This window comes from Gallus gallus, chromosome 1 (assembly GCF_016699485.2).
Source record: "Gallus gallus isolate bGalGal1 chromosome 1, bGalGal1.mat.broiler.GRCg7b, whole genome shotgun sequence".
NCBI classification, from domain to species: Eukaryota; Metazoa; Chordata; class Aves; order Galliformes; family Phasianidae; genus Gallus; species Gallus gallus.
This window is the reverse complement of record NC_052532.1, coordinates 69,885,405-69,907,714: the sequence shown is the minus strand read 5'-3', so window position 1 is coordinate 69,907,714 and position 22,310 is coordinate 69,885,405. Positions and strand designations below refer to the sequence as shown.

General features: G+C 48.2%; 3 protein-coding genes across 3 annotated transcripts; all 3 read right to left on the bottom strand.

Moving 5' to 3' along the window:
- Positions 1-10,675: 10,675 nt before the first annotated feature.
- On the bottom strand, positions 10,676-13,945 carry LOC121109076 (heat shock transcription factor, X-linked-like). Its single transcript, XM_040703214.1, has 2 exons — positions 12,278-13,945; positions 10,676-11,533 (listed from the first exon to the last, which is right to left on the bottom strand). Exons 1-2 carry the CDS (start codon positions 12,824-12,826, stop codon positions 10,823-10,825), a joined length of 1,260 nt encoding a protein of 419 aa, XP_040559148.1. The 5' UTR covers positions 12,827-13,945; the 3' UTR covers positions 10,676-10,822.
- Positions 13,946-14,448: 503 nt separating this feature from the next.
- On the bottom strand, positions 14,449-17,252 carry LOC121109077 (heat shock transcription factor, X-linked-like). Its single transcript, XM_040703219.1, has 2 exons — positions 16,094-17,252; positions 14,449-15,349 (listed from the first exon to the last, which is right to left on the bottom strand). Exons 1-2 carry the CDS (start codon positions 16,640-16,642, stop codon positions 14,639-14,641), a joined length of 1,260 nt encoding a protein of 419 aa, XP_040559153.1. The 5' UTR covers positions 16,643-17,252; the 3' UTR covers positions 14,449-14,638.
- Positions 17,253-18,325: 1,073 nt separating this feature from the next.
- On the bottom strand, positions 18,326-20,458 carry LOC121107606 (heat shock transcription factor, X-linked-like). The gene is made up of 2 exons (XM_040652847.1): positions 19,910-20,458; positions 18,326-19,165 (listed from the first exon to the last, which is right to left on the bottom strand). The coding sequence occupies exons 1-2, from the start codon at positions 20,456-20,458 to the stop codon at positions 18,455-18,457; spliced, it is 1,260 nt and encodes a 419-aa protein (XP_040508781.1). The 3' UTR covers positions 18,326-18,454.
- Between the last annotated feature and the right edge of the window lie 1,852 nt (positions 20,459-22,310).

Genomic DNA, 22,310 nt, shown 5'->3' with positions numbered 1-22,310 from the left:
CAGGGAGTTTGCCTGTTATTTTCCTAAGACATGGTATGCGTCAATTAAAACTATGTTGCGCTACTGTTATAATGGAACCTGGCACCATTAAGAAGTCTTTTCTTCTTCATAAGATGTGATAGAGAGAGGCATTGAAAGTCAAGCAATTTATGCAACCTACTTTGTAACATGATTGCTGGCTTTTGCCTTTCTACAGACAAAGCAAAATTAATAATTCTTCTCTGTAACAAGTGACAAGAGAATTATTTCTGTCTATCAAACCCATCCTAAATAGGAATAAGAATATTGCTTCCCCTCCCATAAATTTGCATATTTAGAGTGTTCTGAATAAAATCTGTTGCTTTATAATTCAATGGTTCATATACTTTGTCAATCAGGCTTCTTTCAAGAGTGAAAATATTGTTAAAAGCCAGTGTACAACTGGCAATTCTCTTTCATCCAAACAGCAGTTGCTGTAAATGATGGTGTAAAAAAACTTGGGCTTCATTTAGTTGGGCAGAGTTCCATTGAAACTTTTGGGGCTGTGTTGACTGAAGCAGGTCCTAAACATCCACCAAGCTTCCCTGCAAATGCATCCCTAGCAGCAGTATCAGTCAGGGCTGAAGAGGTGTTGTGGGAGCATGCATCTTACTGTTCTATAGGAATTGTTTTAACACCCCAGGTTCATCACTCAGGCTGAGATTACCGCTTAGTATTCAAGCCAGGGTATCCATTTATCACCATTTAATGCCTACCTGGCTTCTATTCATGCAAATTCTTCAAGGCATCACCAAAAAGAATTCAGAAAGACAAATTGCTACCCAGTGGTGTTGATAGCATTTCTTGCTGGACATGCTTACGCATACAGAACTAGTTTTTCTAACTGCATAGCCTCAACCTGAAAGGAAAGGAGGTGCAGGATGAAAAAAATTAGTCCTCTCATGAATGACAGAGCAGAAGCATCATATAGAAGGGGTTAGATGGGGGAGTTGTAGGAGTTGTCGGGAAAATGTGAACCACTCCAGAAATTTCTAGAAAGTTGAATTACCATACTCTCAAATTAGTGTGCTTAGGCAGCAAACAGAAGAAGCTGCCCAATAACCCATCCCTCCACTCCACTCTTCCTGAGTTTCCAGCATCCCATGAGAGGGGCACAGCAGAGCACAAGTATCAAGTTTGGACCTCATCTGCAATGCCCTAAAGCATATTTCTTTTGAATTTATTTATCCTTAGAAACAAACAACAGGTTTCGGAAGACAAGAAGTATTCATAAATCATCGGAATACATATACTTACAGCTAGGTATTGTAAGTTGACCAAAGCAGTGGCAGTCAATCTAATTACTTTGTAACTCTGGAACTGAGATAATGGAGAACTCGAGAGTGTGACTGATAAGCAGTCATAGATAGTAACCTGGATAATATCTACAGTTTATCAGTACCAGAAATAAGGACCAAGGAAAAGCCTTGTTGGATACCGTGGCTCTGTAAGGATGAGAAGGTGCGGAGGAGGAGGGGTTTGTTTGTGGACTGATTTAAAGTGTCCGGAGTGCCTGATAAAGCTGAACGCAGGATGAATGAGGTTCATGCAGTACTTAACGTATGGATGGAGTAAGCAGACAATTAACAAGTGAATATGGAAGCTGGTACTGCTACTGCTACTGGTGCCATTTGGAGTAACAGTGAGAAGTATTACGTATGAGTCACAGAATGTGCCCCAGCTAAATTCAGAGGTTTATGATGTTTTACACTTTACGTACACCTAACTGGCTTAGATTAGATTCATGTACTGTCCTTGCACGTATCAAAGGACCTACTTGCAGTTGCTTGTACCAAAAGGAGAAAGTTCTGGTTTATGTTAAATGAGAGAATAAAAACAATAAGAAAGAAATGTACACATTTGCAGTGAGTGGAATTTCTCTAAAGTACAGGATTGTAAAAATTTATAACATTTAAATTTTAGAATTTAATCTGTCGAAGAGCAAACAAGCACTGTGCATTATTCTTAGAAGCATCAATTTAAGGTTGCACAGTGTTACAGAAACTATCCCACTTTCAGAAGTTATAGCCTTTAATTAGAAAAAAAAAATCAATCAAACAAAGAACAACATGAAAGCATTTAATTTCAACCATTTAGTCATGGTCTGAAGATACTGGTCTGGCAGAAAAAGAACAAGGAGAAGCCAAATGTAAGAGAAATAAATAGTAAAAAGAAGTGAAATATGAGTAAAGGAAAGAAAAACAACCATGAAAAATAGGAAATGGTGTCTGAGGAAATGCAGTTTTACCTCTGCTTCAGTTGCTGAGGCAGATAGGTTTGTTACATGCCCCTTCAGACAGGCAGAGGCCCCATACAAGGAAAATGTTGGGGCTCAAAGCAGCGCTGGTGAACTGGAAAGAAGCTGCCGATGCCTGCAAGTGGGGCAGTGGGTTTGCAGGAACACTGTAGGCTTTGCTGAGGCTTTCCATGGCTGAAAATTATTTTTTATAACCAAAGATCTCATGGGGGGAAGTGGTCTTCTGGACCAGAACCATGACTGCAGCTACACAGCTTGTCAGGGCACTGTGCAGTGACACTTTATTCACAGAAAGTTTGGGGAGATGAAGAAGACAAAATAATGCTATAAAAGAATTGAATGTTGGAAACCAATACTTTAGTAGGTTTTGTTTGTTTGTTTGTTTTCCCATGGGCTTCTATATTTTTCATGCTTATTTTCTCTCTAATCCCTTTCATGCACCCAGAAATCTGTAAAGAAAGTAGAAAATAAAATCAACCCCATCTTCTCAGCTCACCCAAGTGTGAGAGAACGTTTTGTCCCTTCTACTGGTATCCCAGGCTTTCCTAGTGACTTATTTTTCTCATTCATCACACACACTGTTCTGCCTGATTCAAGTTTGCTTACATGTCTCGTTGCACTGCACACCTTCTTGGACACAGAGGCTGCCAAAGTGACAATGCATATTTCAAGGGTGACAAAAGAAATCATTCACTTGAATAACACACCAAACCTCGTGCTGAATATTCCCAAACATGCCAGTACTTGGCAGATAATCATTCTTCTTGACAGCTTCTTGCTAAGGATGCACCGAGTGAAGCTTATTCAGAATAGCTTGTAAATGCAAACTGAGTTATCTTTGAGAACCAGCAAAGAAAAGGCAGCTTGATAACTTATAGTTTGGAATTTCTATACTTCTATGGCCCCACGGATCAATTTTTGGAATCCCTGGCTCCATTATAAATTCAACAAACAATATTCTGCTCCTGCATGTTAACATGCTGAGTGAGGCAGGGAATCAGTTTACAGAAATCCCTGCAGAGAGAGCAGCAATATTACAAGCATCTGTTGTATTTTCAGAAGTATTACGCTGTCTTGTCTCTTAGGGCTTATTACTATGAACAGCCTCTGTATCTGAAAAAGGCAAAAGCCAATGGAAACAAAGCAGGAAAAGCTAAAAGGAAGGTGTATAGAAATTCTCTGAAAGTTGCAGTGGTTAGACAGAAATTTCTTTCGGAAAGTCTCAAATCTACAAGGGACATTTTGCATGCTCTGTAGATGCTGTTTATCGACCCCTGGGCTGTAGCATTTTACTCCTTTATACACACTGTAGGAATGCAAGCCTTGGGCTTCACTGGGCTAGAATTTTCACAAATGCAGAACAGAAGTGAACTGGCTCCCCGGTAACTTAAAATCTGAGAAACCTATTAAAACCAGGCAGCAATGCAGGGGCAACAATGAGTTTGACGATCTTACTAGGAGGCCTTCCTGAGAGCACAGGCTGAGCGCTATCTCCTGTCTCACTCTGCCAAAAATCCACAAACCAATACAATGATGATCAAATTACTTGAGCATACATTACAGCCTAAAGGAAGCCTTATCCATGTGTCATTCTAACATTCCTTGTCCTGTCTGCATGCCTGCATTTTAGCATGTGATAGCAGTTTATTATTTGTTGAGTTTGATTCTAGCAATAAAGATATCTGAATTTCCAGCAATATCAGATAACAACAAATAGCCTTCCAGGTAGTTGAATAGGAAGTTTGATGAAGATCTTTGCACAGAAGAAAAAGGATTTTGCAAATCTGCTTACTGCAATTAATGGTGGCTTTAGAAGCCTTTGTATACTATCTTTGGAAGCTGTAAGCTAGATAAGTTCTTCAGTACTCAGGAAAAAAAGAGTGAGAAGGGAAGCACGGCTCCAAACTTGCACGAATAAATGTTTCGCTTTCCACTAAAATCTCCGGGCCTATACATATGATCAAACATTGCATGGTGAATTTCATTTAGATTTTCATTCAAGATTTGCATAACGTGCTTTGATATTTGTGTTGTTTTACTTTACGTTTGATCAGTTCTTGCCAAAGAGAGGGAATTTTGGGCACGGTTTATAGTTGGTACACTTCTTTGTAAATCCATCAATCAGCATCTATTGTGTCTGCTGCCAATTGGGTGTTACTGCTAAATAATATATGCACATAAAATTCTCTGCTCAGGAAGTTCATTAAAGCTGAGATGATCAAAACCCTTCAAAGCAGACCTGTAAGCTGTGCTGCAGCACGAGTTGCATCAGCAGAACGGAACTGATACCTTGGCTATCTTGCCATCTCATGCTGCCATAGGGCCAGCAGTATTTACTTCCACAAAGAGTGGCTGAAGCCTTTTTAGAAGTAATTGGTAACTTGCCAACCGAAAGCTAAGGTCAAAATCAATGGCACTGCCTGCTTTCTAGGAATTGCTGTTATCCATTGCTGTAAATTATAGTCAGTCACCTTGAGAAATGTGCTGAAACTTAAAGTACAGATCAAAAGCCTATTTAAGTAGCTCATCATCAATTATATTTAGGCAAAAAAGAAGAAAGAAAAAGAAAGAGCCCTGTACTGATTTTGCCCATCTTTCAAGTATGTTAGGTAATTATGAGCAGAAAGAGATTATAATTATAGGCTCTGAAATGCATCCATACTTCATATGTTCCGCAAATTCTCATGAAATAACAATTTTGTCCCATTCGTTTATGTTAAAGTTCTGTCACATATGAATGCAGGACAAGAATGCCATCTCGCTGAAAATCTTTTTCCGTGGTTAAGAAGAAATGAGATTTGTTGAGGACTCCATCGCAAGGAAAGAGCACACAGGAGTAGAAATGAGTGTTTGGCAAGTGAAGAGAATGCTATCATTTCTGTGCTATCATTTTCATGCTATCATTTTTGTACTAGCATTTTCATTTAGCCTTGCTATTTCTTGGCAAGATACAGGCATAGCTGAAACAACTTGTTCCAGTATGTAAAACATTGATCTCTGTTCACACATTACTGTCCCAGGGATATTTGTTCTAGAAAGTGATCTTTAAAAATAGTACAGTGTGCATCATGAGTGGCAGCATTATTCTGAAACCTATTTAGGAAAAACAAATTTCTCTTCTGGAACTCATACTATATTATTACTATGATCAAAAGTTAGGGGATGCTTTTTGATGATGTTGCAAATGCATTTGGCAGGTGTGAGAGTCTAAGCAAAGCTGCACGAACTGCTGTTACTCAAAGAGATTCTTCAGCATCGAAGACTTATGAGTACCCTCATGTCAAGTGAAGCTGGCTGAGCTATACACCAATTAGTACTAATAATAATATCCTTCGTTGGCACAAAGTTTTTAATGAACAGTGGGATTGCAGTGCGTAACAAGCACTCAGGGACAGATCCTTGCCTTGCAAAGTGATCTGTAGAGTGCAGCTACCACCCAGCAGGCTGCACAGAGAAAGGTGCTGGCAAGCATCAGTTGTGTGATTATTACCTTTTCCTCTTGTGGGTTTACTGTGGAGGTGAAGTGCTATGTGGAAATTAGAGCAAAAAAAGAAGGTTTGTACTGAAGAGGTGAGCGTGCAGAGGAGTGGGCTGAGGTGGAGGGGACACAAGAGCACCGCATCATTCAGGCTGGCAGCATTTCGTTTCAGCACATAGCCTCAGCATTGCAACGCAGAAAAAATTGCTTAAAATAAAATAGCCTTCATTGGAAGCAGGAGGCTCAGCATCATGTTGCAATGAGCCTACTTTTGCTTTCTGCCAAAGCCAGGTGAAAGAAGAGATCAAGCAGATCTTGGTCCCCAGGGTAACCAAACAAAACAGACTACATGCATTTTGTGCTGCAATAGCCAGCAAAAACAAAGAGGGCAGCCAGCTCATAAATAAGTGAGGAAGCGGTCTCCAGAACTGCACCAGGGAACAGATGCATGGATTTCCAGGAGCTAGAAAGAAAGAGTTTTACTAATTTAATGAACTTTGAGGTGGACTTTGGAAAATCATTCACATCTCAACTTTTCTAACCACACTTTGCATCAAACCACAGTGTGAATAATAACAATGTTTTAAAAAAGATGTAATAACAATAATTCTATACATTACATCCCCAGATCATCAAATCACTACCCAGAATTCTAAAGTTCCAATAGGTTTTTATGCCTCAAAAAATGAACTTTACTTCATGTCATCATTGTTTCTATTTCAGAATCAAAACCTTTAGGCTAACTGAAGATTCCATCTGTCGATGCATGTGATGCATTAAGAACTATGTCTGTTCTGAGATTATTTAAGTACACAAAATAGAGGTCTAAGGTTTTGAGATTGATTTTTATCTTCCGTAAATTTGCTTCTGGTTGTGTGAAGTCCACCATATGAATGTAGTTATTATACAGAGGTGCTAATCAAGAGCGTCAAGAGCAAGGAGCGTCACTGTGGCTGCTGTTGCTCTAAGTCCACCAAAGAAATTCAAAAACACCACACATTGCTATCCATGTCAGGTGTCAAAGCAGCAATCTGAGAATCCCAAGTCTGACACACATTAAGAGCCTTTACTCCTTGTGTGCATGAACTGTAATCACGGCTATTTGCTTCGAGAAGAGCAAGAAATAACATGCTGCTCTCAGCACTGAAGCTCATTGAATTTCCTTGCACACACATGCACTCACATACCCACAACCTGACAAAGCAGAGTGAACACTGTGTATTTATTAAACAAAAAGATCAGGACAATCAAACTGATCACAGAGTTTAAATATGCCGTAGCATTTCTATGTCTATAAAACTTGAAAAAACAAAGCTGAAAAGATTTAATAGCCCTGAATTCAGCTATTTACACTGATGCTAAAAAAGACTCAGCTGCTATTTCCTGAATGCAAGATCACAGGCACTGGGGCTTCATAGGAGGGAAGAGGCTTGCAGGAGTGGGAAGAACAAAACAGTGAATTGCAAGGCAATGAATTGCAATGAATATACAGAACATCATTCTCTAGTAGGAAAAAACTGTTTAGATTCAACTATCAATAGCTAGTTATTTAGTTAGTAAATATGTAACCTGGATCTTTACATTTTCATTTTCTTCCATTTTTACTGTTGCATTTTTAGCTTTTCTGTCTGAAATCCAGAATCCATCCTCGGCTCAGTCCTTTGGCTCCCAAGTGTCTCGCATAAGCAAGGTCTGCTGAGATGGATGATTTTAAACATATTCAGTCAAGCCTGGCTGCCAAGGCGCTCGTTTCAGTTGAAATCAAGCTTATTTTGGTTCTGCTGATATCAGTTAGCAACAGTTTGAACTGGTCTGGTGTCAACTGAAATAATAAAATACAGCCAAATCCAGAAGTTTAAGAGTTGGAGAAAAAAAGAGTAAACTTCAAAACTGAAAATTTTTCTCCTGGTCTTTAAGATATTGAAGGTATTTCATTAACAGGTATTTGTAAAAGAGCATTTGTGTATTATCGTTATACATATAACTAAGCTTTATATAAGGGGTATAGGATAAACAACTGCGATGGCAAGATACCTGTAGAAGGCTGTATAGAGGTGGGTAAACAATCATAAACACAGACTCTTGAATATAAAGAAATCCACATGAGTAACAACAAGAAGCTCTCTTCTCTGTCATTTTCACTGCTGCATGCACTTTAAGGTGCCTCAGTATTCATTGCAGCAATTAGGAGAATTGTGCACTTTCTTCGTTTACCACCAGAAAAAGGCTGTGGATCCTTTTACAGTCTTGATGAAAAGTTCACTCAGGCCAGAGAAATTGAACAGCCATGTGTGAAAGAACAGTTTCAAAAATGAAATCTACAACAACCCCTTTGGTATAGCATAGAGTAACGTACCAGTCCTCGGTAGCATGAAGGCTTTCTGGAAGGAGACTTCAGAGACTCCTGCAATTTCTGTAGTCTCTTTCATACATACTCTTTATGTATTTCTCTTGAGGGTAAAACAAAATAATCATCAAACTTGTTTGCAAGATCTCTGCTACTTTCTTACTGTGAGAAATTCTCTGCTTTCTGGCTTCCATCCTCTGTTCTGCAGGTGCTGCAGGGTGTGGGCCAATACTGTGAAGTATATATTTGTCTTTGTGCTCCCCATGAGCTGAGCACAGCTATTTTATCACAGACATTCTTAAATTAGAGAGTTTACCCATTTCCTTTCAGGAGGCAGAGGGATTACCAAGGGCAAAGAATTTCCCAACAAAGTTCTGAACAACACTGCTACTAAAAGGGGACTTTTTTTGCTTTTATAAAGATGAAGTGAGGGAAGTATAACTAGGGGTAGAAGATGAAAGCATCTTTCTTGCTTTGGTGATGAAAGGAAAATACAGCTTAAGAAGTTTTTTGGAGAGGAAGAAGCATATTAAAAGAGATAAATATTTCTTTACACATAACCCAAAATGCTGCTGTGCTTCAGTGTAGAGATCAAAATTAGTCCTGCCATTTAGAAAATAACAGGAACAGGGACAGGGAGCACTGCACCCTCATCTGAGCACAGTTTGGGATTCCTGTGTTAGTGCTGGCATGTTATTAGTGCCATTTAGATGGAATTGGAGACAAAATGGAGTAAGGGACAAAGTTTTCAAAATTCCATCCATAGCCTAGGCTTTTCTGTGTGTTTCTTTAAACAAACATCAAAGAATGTGATTTTTCTTCCTCTACATGGTGGCCATTTAAATATTACTGGTCTCAAGAACATCAAGAAAGGATAAAAAACTTTTTTTTTTTTAACTTCTACCATTATATGTAAAATATTGTTTTTCTCATTGATTATGTACTGCCCATTTACATTCAGGACAGGAGTTAAATTACTCATAGTGTCTGTAAAAAAAACCACTATGAGAATTCCTTCTAGCTTAAAATGTCAATTTACTTTTTCCCATAATAGGGCAACATAGCCCAATGCTAATGAAAATTATTGTTTGAACCCTTTTCTCTTCACAGTAATGCTTTCCTAAAAGCTAACCTGAGGCACAGCTGCTTGAACTTGAGTGGAGAGGCAACCAGAGCTGTGTTGGCAGGAGACCAGCCCTCACTGAGGATTTGCTTCCCCTTCCCCACGTGATCCCCAGAGTAGCTCCCTGCCGGCCTCCTGGATGTCCCTCTGCTTCTGCAGATGGGCTGGAGATTAGTTTCCTGAGCACTGGTACCTGAACAAAATAGCAGTCTCTTCCCAGTTTGTGGCCACCTCTTGCCAATGCTGTGCGATTCCGTGGCAGAACTTGTGCAAGGGAGTATCTGTGCGCCCAGGCGAAGCTCTGCAACGTCAGCAGAGGCTCAGAGGCTGCTCTGGAGGTCCGGGTTGGAGAAGGACTCTAAATACACTGTGTTGATTGCATAAACAGGAGGTGTGCAACCGGTCTTTGGTTCCTTTGCTTTTGTTTGGCATTTTAGAGAGAGGGAAAGCAATCCTACCAAATCAGGGATGTACTCGAAGCCTAAATAATCACCCCCCTCCATTCGGGATCACGTGCTTTCTCTGTAAAGGCCAGGTGTGATCTAGGGGCAATGGACGCAGGATGCAGGGCTGGAGTTGAGGCAAATTTTGAGGGCAACACTAACGTGGAGGAGCTGTTGAGGCCCTGAAAGGCAGAGAGGCCTTGCGGAGGTCTTGGCCAATGGGAGGGCTGGGTAATCAGAAACCGTATGAAGTTTGCTGTGAGCACGTACTGAATTGTGCCCATGGGGCAGCCCTGGCTCTATGTACAGACAGGGGGACAGGAGGCTGGAGAGAAGCCTCAGGAAATGGACTGGGGTTCTGGTGACGGCAACTTCAATTGGACTTGCTCAGCCTGGAGAAGAGAAGGTGATGAGGACACCTCATTGCAGCCTTTCGAGATTTGAAGGGAGATTGCACGTGGGACGGAAATGAACTTGTTATGAGGGTGGGTAAGTGACAGGCCAAGGGGGGCTGGTTTTGAACTAAAGGCGGGGAGATGTGGATTAGATGTCAGGGAGACGTTTCTTATGGAGCGGGTGGTGAGGTGCCGGAGCAGGTTGCCCAAAGAGGTTGTGGATGACCTGTCCCTGCAGATACTGAAGGCCAGGTTGGATGGGGACCCGGGCAGTCTGATCTCGTCCTGTGGCAGGAGGGAGAACGTTTTTGATCCTCAAGGTCCCTTCCAACCCAAGCCGTTCTATGGTTCTGTGATTAGGAGCATCTCTCCCAAAGGGTGAGATGTGAAAATGTGACCCAGTCTCTTATTCTACAGCACAGTCTGGACCAAAATGCTTAGGGAAAAGGATTCCATTGCTGTTAGAAGCATTGCTACTATAGCTTGTTGTGAGTCAAAATACAGATACCATTTGAGATTTCACCATGGAATAAAGGAATGACTTGAAACAAGAGCAAGGCAAACGAAAGGATTTAATATTCAAACCTTTTATTTCCAGAAATACTGAACGAGTAAATTGATAAATCCATAAACAGAGGGGCATGAGAACTGAGAAGGGTAATAACTGCAACATGCTATTTCCGAAACTACGCACCTATGAGCAACAAACTAGGAACGAGTAAGGAGGGGCGGCTGTGGCACTGCCTGCAATGGGTCCCGCACTACGGGCCCATCCCATGTCCTGCATCTGCCCGGCGCTGGCTGCAGGTGCACGTTGGGCAGTGCGGGGCTGCCTGGTGCTGGCTGCAGGTGCACGTTGGGCAGTGCGGGGCTGCACGGGGCTGCCAGCCTGGTGGCATCATCATGGCTGCTGCCCTCATGGCCATTGCAAAGCAGGAGCCAAGGAAAGTCAGGGCGTCCCAGGGAGCCTGCAGCTGTGGTGTTTCTGGGGGCTGCGGGAGCTCCTGCTGAGGATGGCCTGGTGTGAAAGTAGGGAGCACAAAGGGCAGAGTGCCCTGTGGTGGTGGAGTGCAAGTGGCACCCAGCACGTGGTTGCTGCTCGGTGGCAGCACAGAGCAGGGCAGAGCCTGGTGCTGTTCCAGTGCTGGTGCAGCAGCAGGGCCTGGCAGGATGTGAGCATCGCCTCCTTGGGCTCGGAGGGTGTCATTCTTAGGGCGCTTGGCTGGCGCGGGCCCCAAGGGCGATGCTGCCTGCGTGCCTTGGTGCTCTGCTGCCTGCAGGTTCCTCGCTGGCCCAGCGGCCGCTCCCTGTGTGGGCCGGACATCTGGGCTGCTCCTCTGGGGGCTCTCGTTCCCACTCTCCTGCAGCGCAGGGGCAGCCACGGCTTTTCTCTTGTGGGCCGCTCTGCGCTTGCAGCGCTCCAGCAGCCACGGGTAATCTCTTCTGAAGAATGGGCTGGAGTAGAGGAGTAGCTGGAAAAGGAAAAGGAGAAGAGTTAGGTGCTGCCAGTGTGGGACTGAAGGACAGCATGATACAGGAACTAGGGCTTCCCACGTCTCAGGACAAGTGTGGGTACGAACAAGGCTTATGGGTGTCTCAATTTCAGCTGGGATGGAATCGTATTCTTCAGAGTGCCGGGTACGATGCTATGGTTTGATTCTAGGAGGAAAGCCATGCTAACAGCACACCGATGTGCGTAGTTGCTGCTAGGCAGTGCTGGACAGAGCCAAGGCCATTCTCAGCAAAGGGCCCAAGGAGTTGGGAGGGATCGGGATTAGGACAGCTGACTTAAACAGGCCAAAGAGATCTTCCATGCCATATGATCTCTAACAGGAGGAGTCTGGAGGGGGATGGGAGTTCATCTGGTTCTCTTACGGCTGCTCAGGAGCTGGATGGGTTTGAGTCGAGGGATGGCGAGCAATCGCTTGTGCATCACTCGTGATACACATTCATATATACATACATTGGCATAACTATCGTCCCTAGTTAGTAAGAGGTTTATCACAACCCGGGAGTTCTCCTCTTTTCTCCACTTCTCTCCCCCATCCCATTGGGAGGGGGCAACAGAGCGAATGACTGTGTGGTGCTGAGCCACCTGCTGGCTTAAACCACACCAATCAGTCACCTCAGTGCTACAGTCCCGGTTGACTGAAGCACGCTATTTGGTGAGTTTCCTGTGAGAGCCACATCGTGCGGGGACCAACTGATGCACTTACCTTCCTACCGGCAGCAATCGCTTCTTCCTCAGCCAGAAACTCAGGAAGGGACGGAGATCTTTCCAGGTCCCGTGGCACTTTGGTGAAGCCGTAGTGGTTGAGCTGGCGAACAAAGCTTTTCACGCTTGTACACCCAAAGGCTCTCACGGGCGCTTCCTTGGCCAGGACTTCCTCCATGAACCGTTCTTCCTCGACCACGATGCAGTTTCCTCCATGGCCCCACCGAATGCTCTTCACTTGCTCACTTTCGGCCAGTACCCAGAGTTTCTGCGGGAAGCTGAGTGGCGAGCAGCTGCTGGCTTGGCCAGCGCCTTCCTCAGAGGATCTCAGAGGTAAACCTTTGGATTCCTCTTCATCGGGAAACCGCTGTGAACCCTGTTCTTCCAGCATTGGTGTTCCAGCTGCATGGCCAGCTGGTGCTTGGTCCTGTCCTGCTGGGTCAGTGGAAGTGGAGCTGGAGGTCTCGGCCAGCTCCTCCAGATCAGAAGCAAAAGCTTCCATTTCAATGTGCCCGGTCTCGCATTGATCAAAGGTTGCGCGTGCAGCCATTTGTGCGGCGAGCCAGTGTTCGCCCTACCTGCTGGCAAGGGAAATCTGCTGGCACTGCGCGGGGGTTCCGGTGGGAGACGCTCAGACATCACTGTGGTGCCCTTGTGTCATCACAGTGGCATCAGCGTGTGGTGCCCAAGGCTGGGCTGGCTGGAGCCACCCAAGCTGATGTCACCGAGCAGCCACTGAGCAGCCACTGACCAGCTTGTTGCTGGTCCTGCCCTGAGGCACAGCTGCTTGAACTTGAGTGGAGAGGCAACCAGAGCTGTGTTGGCAGGAGACCAGCCCTCACTGAGGATTTGCTTCCCCTTCCCCACGTGATCCCCAGAGTAGCTCCCTGCCGGCCTCCTGGATGTCCCTCTGCTTCTGCAGATGGGCTGGAGGTCAGTTTCCTGAGCACTGGTACCTGAACAAAATAGCAGTCTCTTCCCAGTTTGTGGCCACCTCTTGCCAATGCTGTGCGATCCCGTGGCAGAACTTGGGCAAGGGTGTATCTGTGCGCCCAGGCGAAGCTCTGCAACGTCAGCAGAGGCTCAGAGGCTGCTCTGGAGGTCCAGGTTGGAGAAGGACTCTAAATACACTGTGTTGATTGCATAAACAGGAGGTGTGCAACCGGTCTTTGGTTCCTTTGCTTTTGTTTGGCATTTTAGAGAGAGGGAAAGCAATCCTACCAAATCAGGGATGTTCTCGAAGCCTAAATAATCACCCCCCTCCATTCGGGATCACGTGCTTTCTCTGTAAAGGCCAGGTGTGATCTAGGGGCAATGGACGCAGGATGCAGGGCTGGAGTTGAGGCAAATTTTGAGGACAACACTAACGTGGAGGAGCTGTTGAGGCCCGGAAAGGCAGAGAGGCCTTGCGGAGGTCTTGGCCAATGGGAGGGCTGGGTAATCAGCAACCGTATGAAGTTTGCTGTGAGCACGTACTGAATTGTGCCCATGGGGCAGCCCTGGCTCTATGTACAGACAGGGGGACAGGAGGCTGGAGAGAAGCCTCAGGAAATGGACTGGGGTTCTGGTGACGGCAACTTCAATTGGACTTGCTCAGCCTGGAGAAGAGAAGGTGATGAGGACACCTCATTGCAGCCTTTCGAGATTTGAAGGGAGATTGCACGTGGGACGGAAATGAACTTGTTATGAGGGTGGGTAAGTGACAGGCCAAGGGGGGCTGGTTTTGAACTAAAGGCGGGGAGATGTGGATTAGATGTCAGGGAGACGTTTCTTATGGAGCGGGTGGTGAGGTGCCGGAGCAGGTTGCCCAAAGAGGTTGTGGATGACCTGTCCCTGCAGATACTGAAGGCCAGGTTGGATGGGGACCCGGGCAGTCTGATCTCGTCCTGTGGCAGGAGGGAGAACGTTTTTGATCCTCAAGGTCCCTTCCAACCCAAGCCGTTCTATGGTTCTGTGATTAGGAGCATCTCTCCCAAAGGGTGAGACGTGAAAAAGTGACCCAGTCTCTTATTCTACAGCACAGTCTGGACCAAAATGCTTAGGGAAAAGGATTCCATTGCTGTTAGAAGCATTGCTACTATAGCTTGTTGTGAGTCAAAATACAGATACCATTTGAGATTTCACCATGGAATAAAGGAATGACTTGAAACAAGAGCAAGGCAAACGAAAGGATTTAATATTCAAACCTTTTATTTCCAGAAATACTGAACGAGTAAATTGATAAATCCATAAACAGAGGGGCATGAGAACTGAGAAGGGTAATAACTGCAACATGCTATTTCCGAAACTACGCGCCTATGAGCAACAAACTAGGAACGAGTAAGGAGGGGCGGCTGTGGCACTGCCTGCAATGGGTCCCGCACTACGGGCCCATCCCATGTCCTGCATCTGCCCGGCGCTGGCTGCAGGTGCACGTTGGGCAGTGCGGGGCTGCCTGGTGCTGGCTGCAGGTGCACGTTGGGCAGTGCGGGGCTGCACGGGGCTGCCAGCCTGGTGGCATCATCATGGCTGCTGCCCTCATGGCCATTGCAAAGCAGGAGCCAAGGAAAGTCAGGGCGTCCCAGGGAGCCTGCAGCTGTGGTGTTTCTGGGGGCTGCGGGAGCTCCTGCTGAGGATGGCCTGGTGTGAAAGTAGGGACCACAAAGGGCAGAGTGCCCTGTGGTGGTGGAGTGCAAGTGGCACCCAGCACGTGGTTGCTGCTCGGTGGCAGCACAGAGCAGGGCAGAGCCTGGTGCTGTTCCAGTGCTGGTGCAGCAGCAGGGCCTGGCAGGATGTGAGCATCGCCTCCTTGGGCTCGGAGGGTGTCATTCTTAGGGCGCTTGGCTGGCGCGGGCCCCAAGGGCGATGCTGCCTGCGTGCCTTGGTGCTCTGCTGCCTGCAGGTTCCTCGCTGGCCCAGCGGCCGCTCCCTGTGTGGGCCGGACATCTGGGCTGCTCCTCTGGGGGCTCTCGTTCCCACTCTCCTGCAGCGCAGGGGCAGCCACGGCTTTTCTCTTGTGGGCCGCTCTGCGCTTGCAGCGCTCCAGCAGCCACGGGTAATCTCTTCTGAAGAATGGGCTGGAGTAGAGGAGTAGCTGGAAAAGGAAAAGGAGAAGAGTTAGGTGCTGCCAGTGTGGGACTGAAGGACAGCATGATACAGGAACTAGGGCTTCCCACGTCTCAGGACAAGTGTGGGTACGAACAAGGCTTATGGGTGTCTCAATTTCAGCTGGGATGGAATCGTATTCTTCAGAGTGCCGGGTACGATGCTATGGTTTGATTCTAGGAGGAAAGCCATGCTGACAGCACACCGATGTGCGTAGTTGCTGCTAGGCAGTGCTGGACAGAGCCAAGGCCATTCTCAGCAAAGGGCCCAAGGAGTTGGGAGGGATCGGGATTAGGACAGCTGACTTAAACAGGCCAAAGAGATCTTCCATGCCATATGATCTCTAACAGGAGGAGTCTGGAGGGGGATGGGAGTTCATCTGGTTCTCTTACGGCTGCTCAGGAGCTGGATGGGTTTGAGTCGAGGGATGGCGAGCAATCGCTTGTGCATCACTCGTGATACACATTCATATATACATATATTGGCATAACTATCGTCCCTAGTTAGTAAGAGGTTTATCACAACCCGGGAGTTCTCCTCTTTTCTCCACTTCTCTCCCCCATCCCATTGGGAGGGGGCAACAAAGCGAATGACTGTGTGGTGCTGAGCCACCTGCTGGCTTAAACCACACCAATCAGTCACCTCAGTGCTACAGTCCCGGTTGACTGAAGCACGCTATTTGGTGAGTTTCCTGTGAGAGCCACATCGTGCGGGGACCAACTGATGCACTTACCTTCCTACCGGCAGCAATCGCTTCTTCCTCAGCCAGAAACTCAGGAAGGGACGGAGATCTTTCCAGGTCCCGTGGCACTTTGGTGAAGCCGTAGTGGTTGAGCTGGCGAACAAAGCTTTTCACGCTTGTACACCCAAAGGCTCTCACGGGCGCTTCCTTGGCCAGGACTTCCTCCATGAACCGTTCTTCCTCGACCACGATGCAGTTTCCTCCATGGCCCCACCGAATGCTCTTCACTTGCTCACTTTCGGCCAGTACCCAGAGTTTCTGCGGGAAGCTGAGTGGCGAGCAGCTGCTGGCTTGGCCAGCGCCTTCCTCAGAGGATCTCAGAGGTAAACCTTTGGATTCCTCTTCATCGGGAAACCGCTGTGAACCCTGTTCTTCCAGCATTGGTGTTCCAGCTGCATGGCCAGCTGGTGCTTGGTCCTGTCCTGCTGGGTCAGTGGAAGTGGAGCTGGAGGTCTCGGCCAGCTCCTCCAGATCAGAAGCAAAAGCTTCCATTTCAATGTGCCCGGTCTCGCATTGATCAAAGGTTGCGCGTGCAGCCATTTGTGCGGCGAGCCAGTGTTCGCCCTACCTGCTGGCAAGGGAAATCTGCTGGCACTGCGCGGGGGTTCCGGTGGGAGACGCTCAGACATCACTGTGGTGCCCTTGTGTCATCACAGTGGCATCAGCGTGTGGTGCCCAAGGCTGGGCTGGCTGGAGCCACCCAAGCTGATGTCACCGAGCAGCCACTGAGCAGCCACTGACCAGCTTGTTGCTGGTCCTGCCCTGAGGCACAGCTGCTTGAACTTGAGTGGAGAGGCAACCAGAGCTGTGTTGGCAGGAGACCAGCCCTCACTGAGGATTTGCTTCCCCTTCCCCACGTGATCCCCAGAGTAGCTCCCTGCCGGCCTCCTGGATGTCCCTCTGCTTCTGCAGATGGGCTGGAGGTCAGTTTCCTGAGCACTGGTACCTGAACAAAATAGCAGTCTCTTCCCAGTTTGTGGCCACCTCTTGCCAATGCTGTGCGATCCCGTGGCAGAACTTGGGCAAGGGTGTATCTGTGCGCCCAGGCGAAGCTCTGCAACGTCAGCAGAGGCTCAGAGGCTGCTCTGGAGGTCCAGGTTGGAGAAGGACTCTAAATACACTGTGTTGATTGCATAAACAGGAGGTGTGCAACCGGTCTTTGGTTCCTTTGCTTTTGTTTGGCATTTTAGAGAGAGGGAAAGCAATCCTACCAAATCAGGGATGTTCTCGAAGGCTAAATAATCACCCCCCTCCATTCGGGATCACGTGCTTTCTCTGTAAAGGCCAGGTGTGATCTAGGGGCAATGGACGCAGGATGCAGGGCTGGAGTTGAGGCAAATTTTGAGGACAACACTAACGTGGAGGAGCTGTTGAGGCCCGGAAAGGCAGAGAGGCCTTGCGGAGGTCTTGGCCAATGGGAGGGCTGGGTAATCAGCAACCGTATGAAGTTTGCTGTGAGCACGTACTGAATTGTGCCCATGGGGCAGCCCTGGCTCTATGTACAGACAGGGGGACAGGAGGCTGGAGAGAAGCCTCAGGAAATGGACTGGGGTTCTGGTGACGGCAACTTCAATTGGACTTGCTCAGCCTGGAGAAGAGAAGGTGATGAGGACACCTCATTGCAGCCTTTCGAGATTTGAAGGGAGATTGCACGTGGGACGGAAATGAACTTGTTATGAGGGTGGGTAAGTGACAGGCCAAGGGGGGCTGGTTTTGAACTAAAGGCGGGGAGATGTGGATTAGATGTCAGGGAGACGTTTCTTATGGAGCGGGTGGTGAGGTGCCGGAGCAGGTTGCCCAAAGAGGTTGTGGATGACCTGTCCCTGCAGATACTGAAGGCCAGGTTGGATGGGGACCCGGGCAGTCTGATCTCGTCCTGTGGCAGGAGGGAGAACGTTTTTGATCCTCAAGGTCCCTTCCAACCCAAGCCGTTCTATGGTTCTGTGATTAGGAGCATCTCTCCCAAAGGGTGAGACGTGAAAAAGTGACCCAGTCTCTTATTCTACAGCACAGTCTGGACCAAAATGCTTAGGGAAAAGGATTCCATTGCTGTTAGAAGCATTGCTACTATAGCTTGTTGTGAGTCAAAATACAGATACCATTTGAGATTTCACCGTGGAATAAAGGAATGACTTGAAACAAGAGCAAGGCAAACGAAAGGATTTAATATTCAAACCTTTTATTTCCAGAAATACTGAACGAGTAAATTGATAAATCCATAAACAGAGGGGCATGAGAACTGAGAAGGGTAATAACTGCAACATGCTATTTCCGAAACTACGCACCTATGAGCAACAAACTAGGAACGAGTAAGGAGGGGCGGCTGTGGCACTGCCTGCAATGGGTCCCGCACTACGGGCCCATCCCATGTCCTGCATCTGCCCGGCGCTGGCTGCAGGTGCACGTTGGGCAGTGCGGGGCTGCCTGGTGCTGGCTGCAGGTGCACGTTGGGCAGTGCGGGGCTGCACGGGGCTGCCAGCCTGGTGGCATCATCATGGCTGCTGCCCTCATGGCCATTGCAAAGCAGGAGCCAAGGAAAGTCAGGGCGTCCCAGGGAGCCTGCAGCTGTGGTGTTTCTGGGGGCTGCGGGAGCTCCTGCTGAGGATGGCCTGGTGTGAAAGTAGGGACCACAAAGGGCAGAGTGCCCTGTGGTGGTGGAGTGCAAGTGGCACCCAGCACGTGGTTGCTGCTCGGTGGCAGCACAGAGCAGGGCAGAGCCTGGTGCTGTTCCAGTGCTGGTGCAGCAGCAGGGCCTGGCAGGATGTGAGCATCGCCTCCTTGGGCTCGGAGGGTGTCATTCTTAGGGCGCTTGGCTGGCGCGGACCCCAAGGGCGATGCTGCCTGCGTGCCTTGGTGCTCTGCTGCCTGCAGGTTCCTCACTGGCCCAGCGGCCGCTCCCTGTGTGGGCCGGACATCTGGGCTGCTCCTCTGGGGGCTCTCGTTCCCACTCTCCTGCAGCGCAGGGGCAGCCACGGCTTTTCTCTTGTGGGCCGCTCTGCGCTTGCAGCGCTCCAGCAGCCACGGGTAATCTCTTCTGAAGAATGGGCTGGAGTAGAGGAGTAGCTGGAAAAGGAAAAGGAGAAGAGTTAGGTGCTGCCAGTGTGGGACTGAAGGACAGCATGATACAGGAACTAGGGCTTCCCACGTCTCAGGACAAGTGTGGGTACGAACAAGGCTTATGGGTGTCTCAATTTCAGCTGGGATGGAATCGTATTCTTCAGAGTGCCGGGTACGATGCTATGGTTTGATTCTAGGAGGAAAGCCATGCTGACAGCACACCGATGTGCGTAGTTGCTGCTAGGCAGTGCTGGACAGAGCCAAGGCCATTCTCAGCAAAGGGCCCAAGGAGTTGGGAGGGATCGGGATTAGGACAGCTGACTTAAACAGGCCAAAGAGATCTTCCATGCCATATGATCTCTAACAGGAGGAGTCTGGAGGGGGATGGGAGTTCATCTGGTTCTCTTACGGCTGCTCAGGAGCTGGATGGGTTTGAGTCGAGGGATGGCGAGCAATCGCTTGTGCCTCACTCGTGATACACATTCATATATACATATATTGGCATAACTATCGTCCCTAGTTAGTAAGAGGTTTATCACAACCCGGGAGTTCTCCTCTTTTCTCCACTTCTCTCCCCCATCCCATTGGGAGGGGGCAACAGAGCGAATGACTGTGTGGCGCTGAGCCACCTGCTGGCTTAAACCACACCAATCAGTCACCTCAGTGCTACAGTCCTGGTTGACTGAAGCACGCTATTTGGTGAGTTTCCTGTGAGAGCCACATCGTGCGGGGACCAACTGATGCACTTACCTTCCTACCGGCAGCAATCGCTTCTTCCTCAGCCAGAAACTCAGGAAGGGACGGAGATCTTTCCAGGTCCCGTGGCACTTTGGTGAAGCCGTAGTGGTTGAGCTGGCGAACAAAGCTTTTCACGCTTGTACACCCAAAGGCTCTCACAGGCGCTTCCTTGGCCAGGACTTCCTCCATGAACCGTTCTTCCTCGACCACGATGCAGTTTCCTCCATGGCCCCACCGAATGCTCTTCACTTGCTCACTTTCGGCCAGTACCCAGAGTTTCTGTGGGAAGCTGAGTGGCGAGCAGCTGCTGTCTTGGCCAGCGCCTTCCTCAGAGGATCTCAGAGGTAAACCTTTGGATTCCTCTTCATCGGGAAACCGCCGTGAACCCTGTTCTTCCAGCATTGGTGTTCCAGCTGCATGGCCAGCTGGTGCTTGGTCCTGTCCTGCTGGGTCAGTGGAAGTGGAGCTGGAGGTCTCGGCCAGCTCCTCCAGATCAGAAGCAAAAGCTTCCATTTCAATGTGCCCGGTCTCGCATTGATCAAAGGTTGCGCGTGCAGCCATTTGTGCGGCGAGCCAGTGTTCGCCCTACCTGCTGGCAAGGGAAATCTGCTGGCACTGCGCGGGGGTTCCGGTGGGAGACGCTCAGACATCACTGTGGTGCCCTTGTGTCATCACAGTGGCATCAGCGTGTGGTGCCCAAGGCTGGGCTGGCTGGAGCCACCCAAGCTGATGTCACCGAGCAGCCACTGAGCAGCCACTGACCAGCTTGTTGCTGGTCCTGCCCTGAGGCACAGCTGCTTGAACTTGAGTGGAGAGGCAACCAGAGCTGTGTTGGCAGGAGACCAGCCCTCACTGAGGATTTCCTTCCCCTTCCCCACGTGATCCCCAGAGTAGCTCCCTGCCAGCCTCCTGGATGTCCCTCTGCTTCTGCAGATGGGCTGGAGGTCAGTTTCCTGAGCACTGGTACCTGAACAAAATAGCAGTCTCTTCCCAGTTTGTGGCCACCTCTTGCCAATGCTGTGCGATCCCGTGGCAGAACTTGGGCAAGGGTGTATCTGTGCGCCCAGGCGAAGCTCTGCAACGTCAGCAGAGGCTCAGAGGCTGCTCTGGAGGTCCAGGTTGGAGAAGGACTCTAAATACACTGTGTTGATTGCATAAACAGGAGGTGTGCAACCGGTCTTTGGTTCCTTTGCTTTTGTTTGGCATTTTAGAGAGAGGGAAAGCAATCCTACCAAATCAGGGATGTTCTCGAAGCCTAAATAATCACCCCCCTCCATTCGGGATCACGCGCTTTCTCTATAAAGGCCAGGTGTGTTCTAGGGGCAATGGACGCAGGATGCAGGGCTGGAGTTGACGCAAATTTTGAGGACAACACTAACGTGGAGGAGCTGTTGAGGCCCGGAAAGGCAGAGAGGCCTTGCGGAGGTCTTGGCCAATGGGAGGGCTGGGTAATCAGCAACCGTATGAAGTTTGCCAAGAACATGTGCTTTGTTGTTCTTTTGGGGGCATCCCTGTCTCTATGTTCAGACGGGCAGACTGGAGGCTGGAGTGCATGCCCAGGAAAGAGATCAGGGTTCTGGTGTTGGCAAACTAGATTGGATTTGTGCCCTGTTGTAAAACACAGTAGGGATGCAAAGCTCTTGGAAAGAGTGCAGAAGTGGGCCTCCATGATGACCCAAGGTCTGGGGCTCTTCTGTGAAGACAGGCTGAAGGAACTGGTTTTGTTTCAGTCTGGAGTAATGAAGGTTGTGGTGATGCCTCTTTGTGGTGTTCAAATGGAGATCATGAAGTGGAGGGATACAAACTATATGCAGGAGCTGATAGACACTGTCAGGCAATGTCTGGACAGAGGGCTGGAGTGGATGCAAACTTTGAGGAGAACTCTAACCTGGAGGAGATACTGAACCCCTACATTTCAAAGAGACCTTGCAGAGATCTTTGAGCAACCTTGTTTAGAGGGAGGTGTCCCAGCCTCCAGCAGGGGGGTTGAAGGTAGATGGTCTTATGAATACCTTCCAACTCAAACCATTCTGTGATTCTGCCATCTGTGATTTAGTACTGGTCAATGGAATGGCTGTGCAATCAGCAACCATATGAAGTGTGCCAAGAGCACGTGCTGAATTCTATGCATGGGGCAGCCCTGACTCCACGCACAGACAAGGGGATGGGTCGTTGGAGAGCAGCCCCAGGAAAGGGATCTGGGGGCTCTGGTGGTGCCATGTATTTCGGTGTCATCTATTTGTCCTGGAGCCAGAAGGGCTAACCCCACCCTGGGGTACATTCCTCCCAGCTCAGGATATTCCTGCAGTCAGTGAGTTTCTTTTGGAAACTATTACTTGTCAGGGACTGAGACTTGAGCATTCGGATTGCAAGGGCTGAGCTAAATTCATTGAGGCCTATGCTGGCTTCTCAG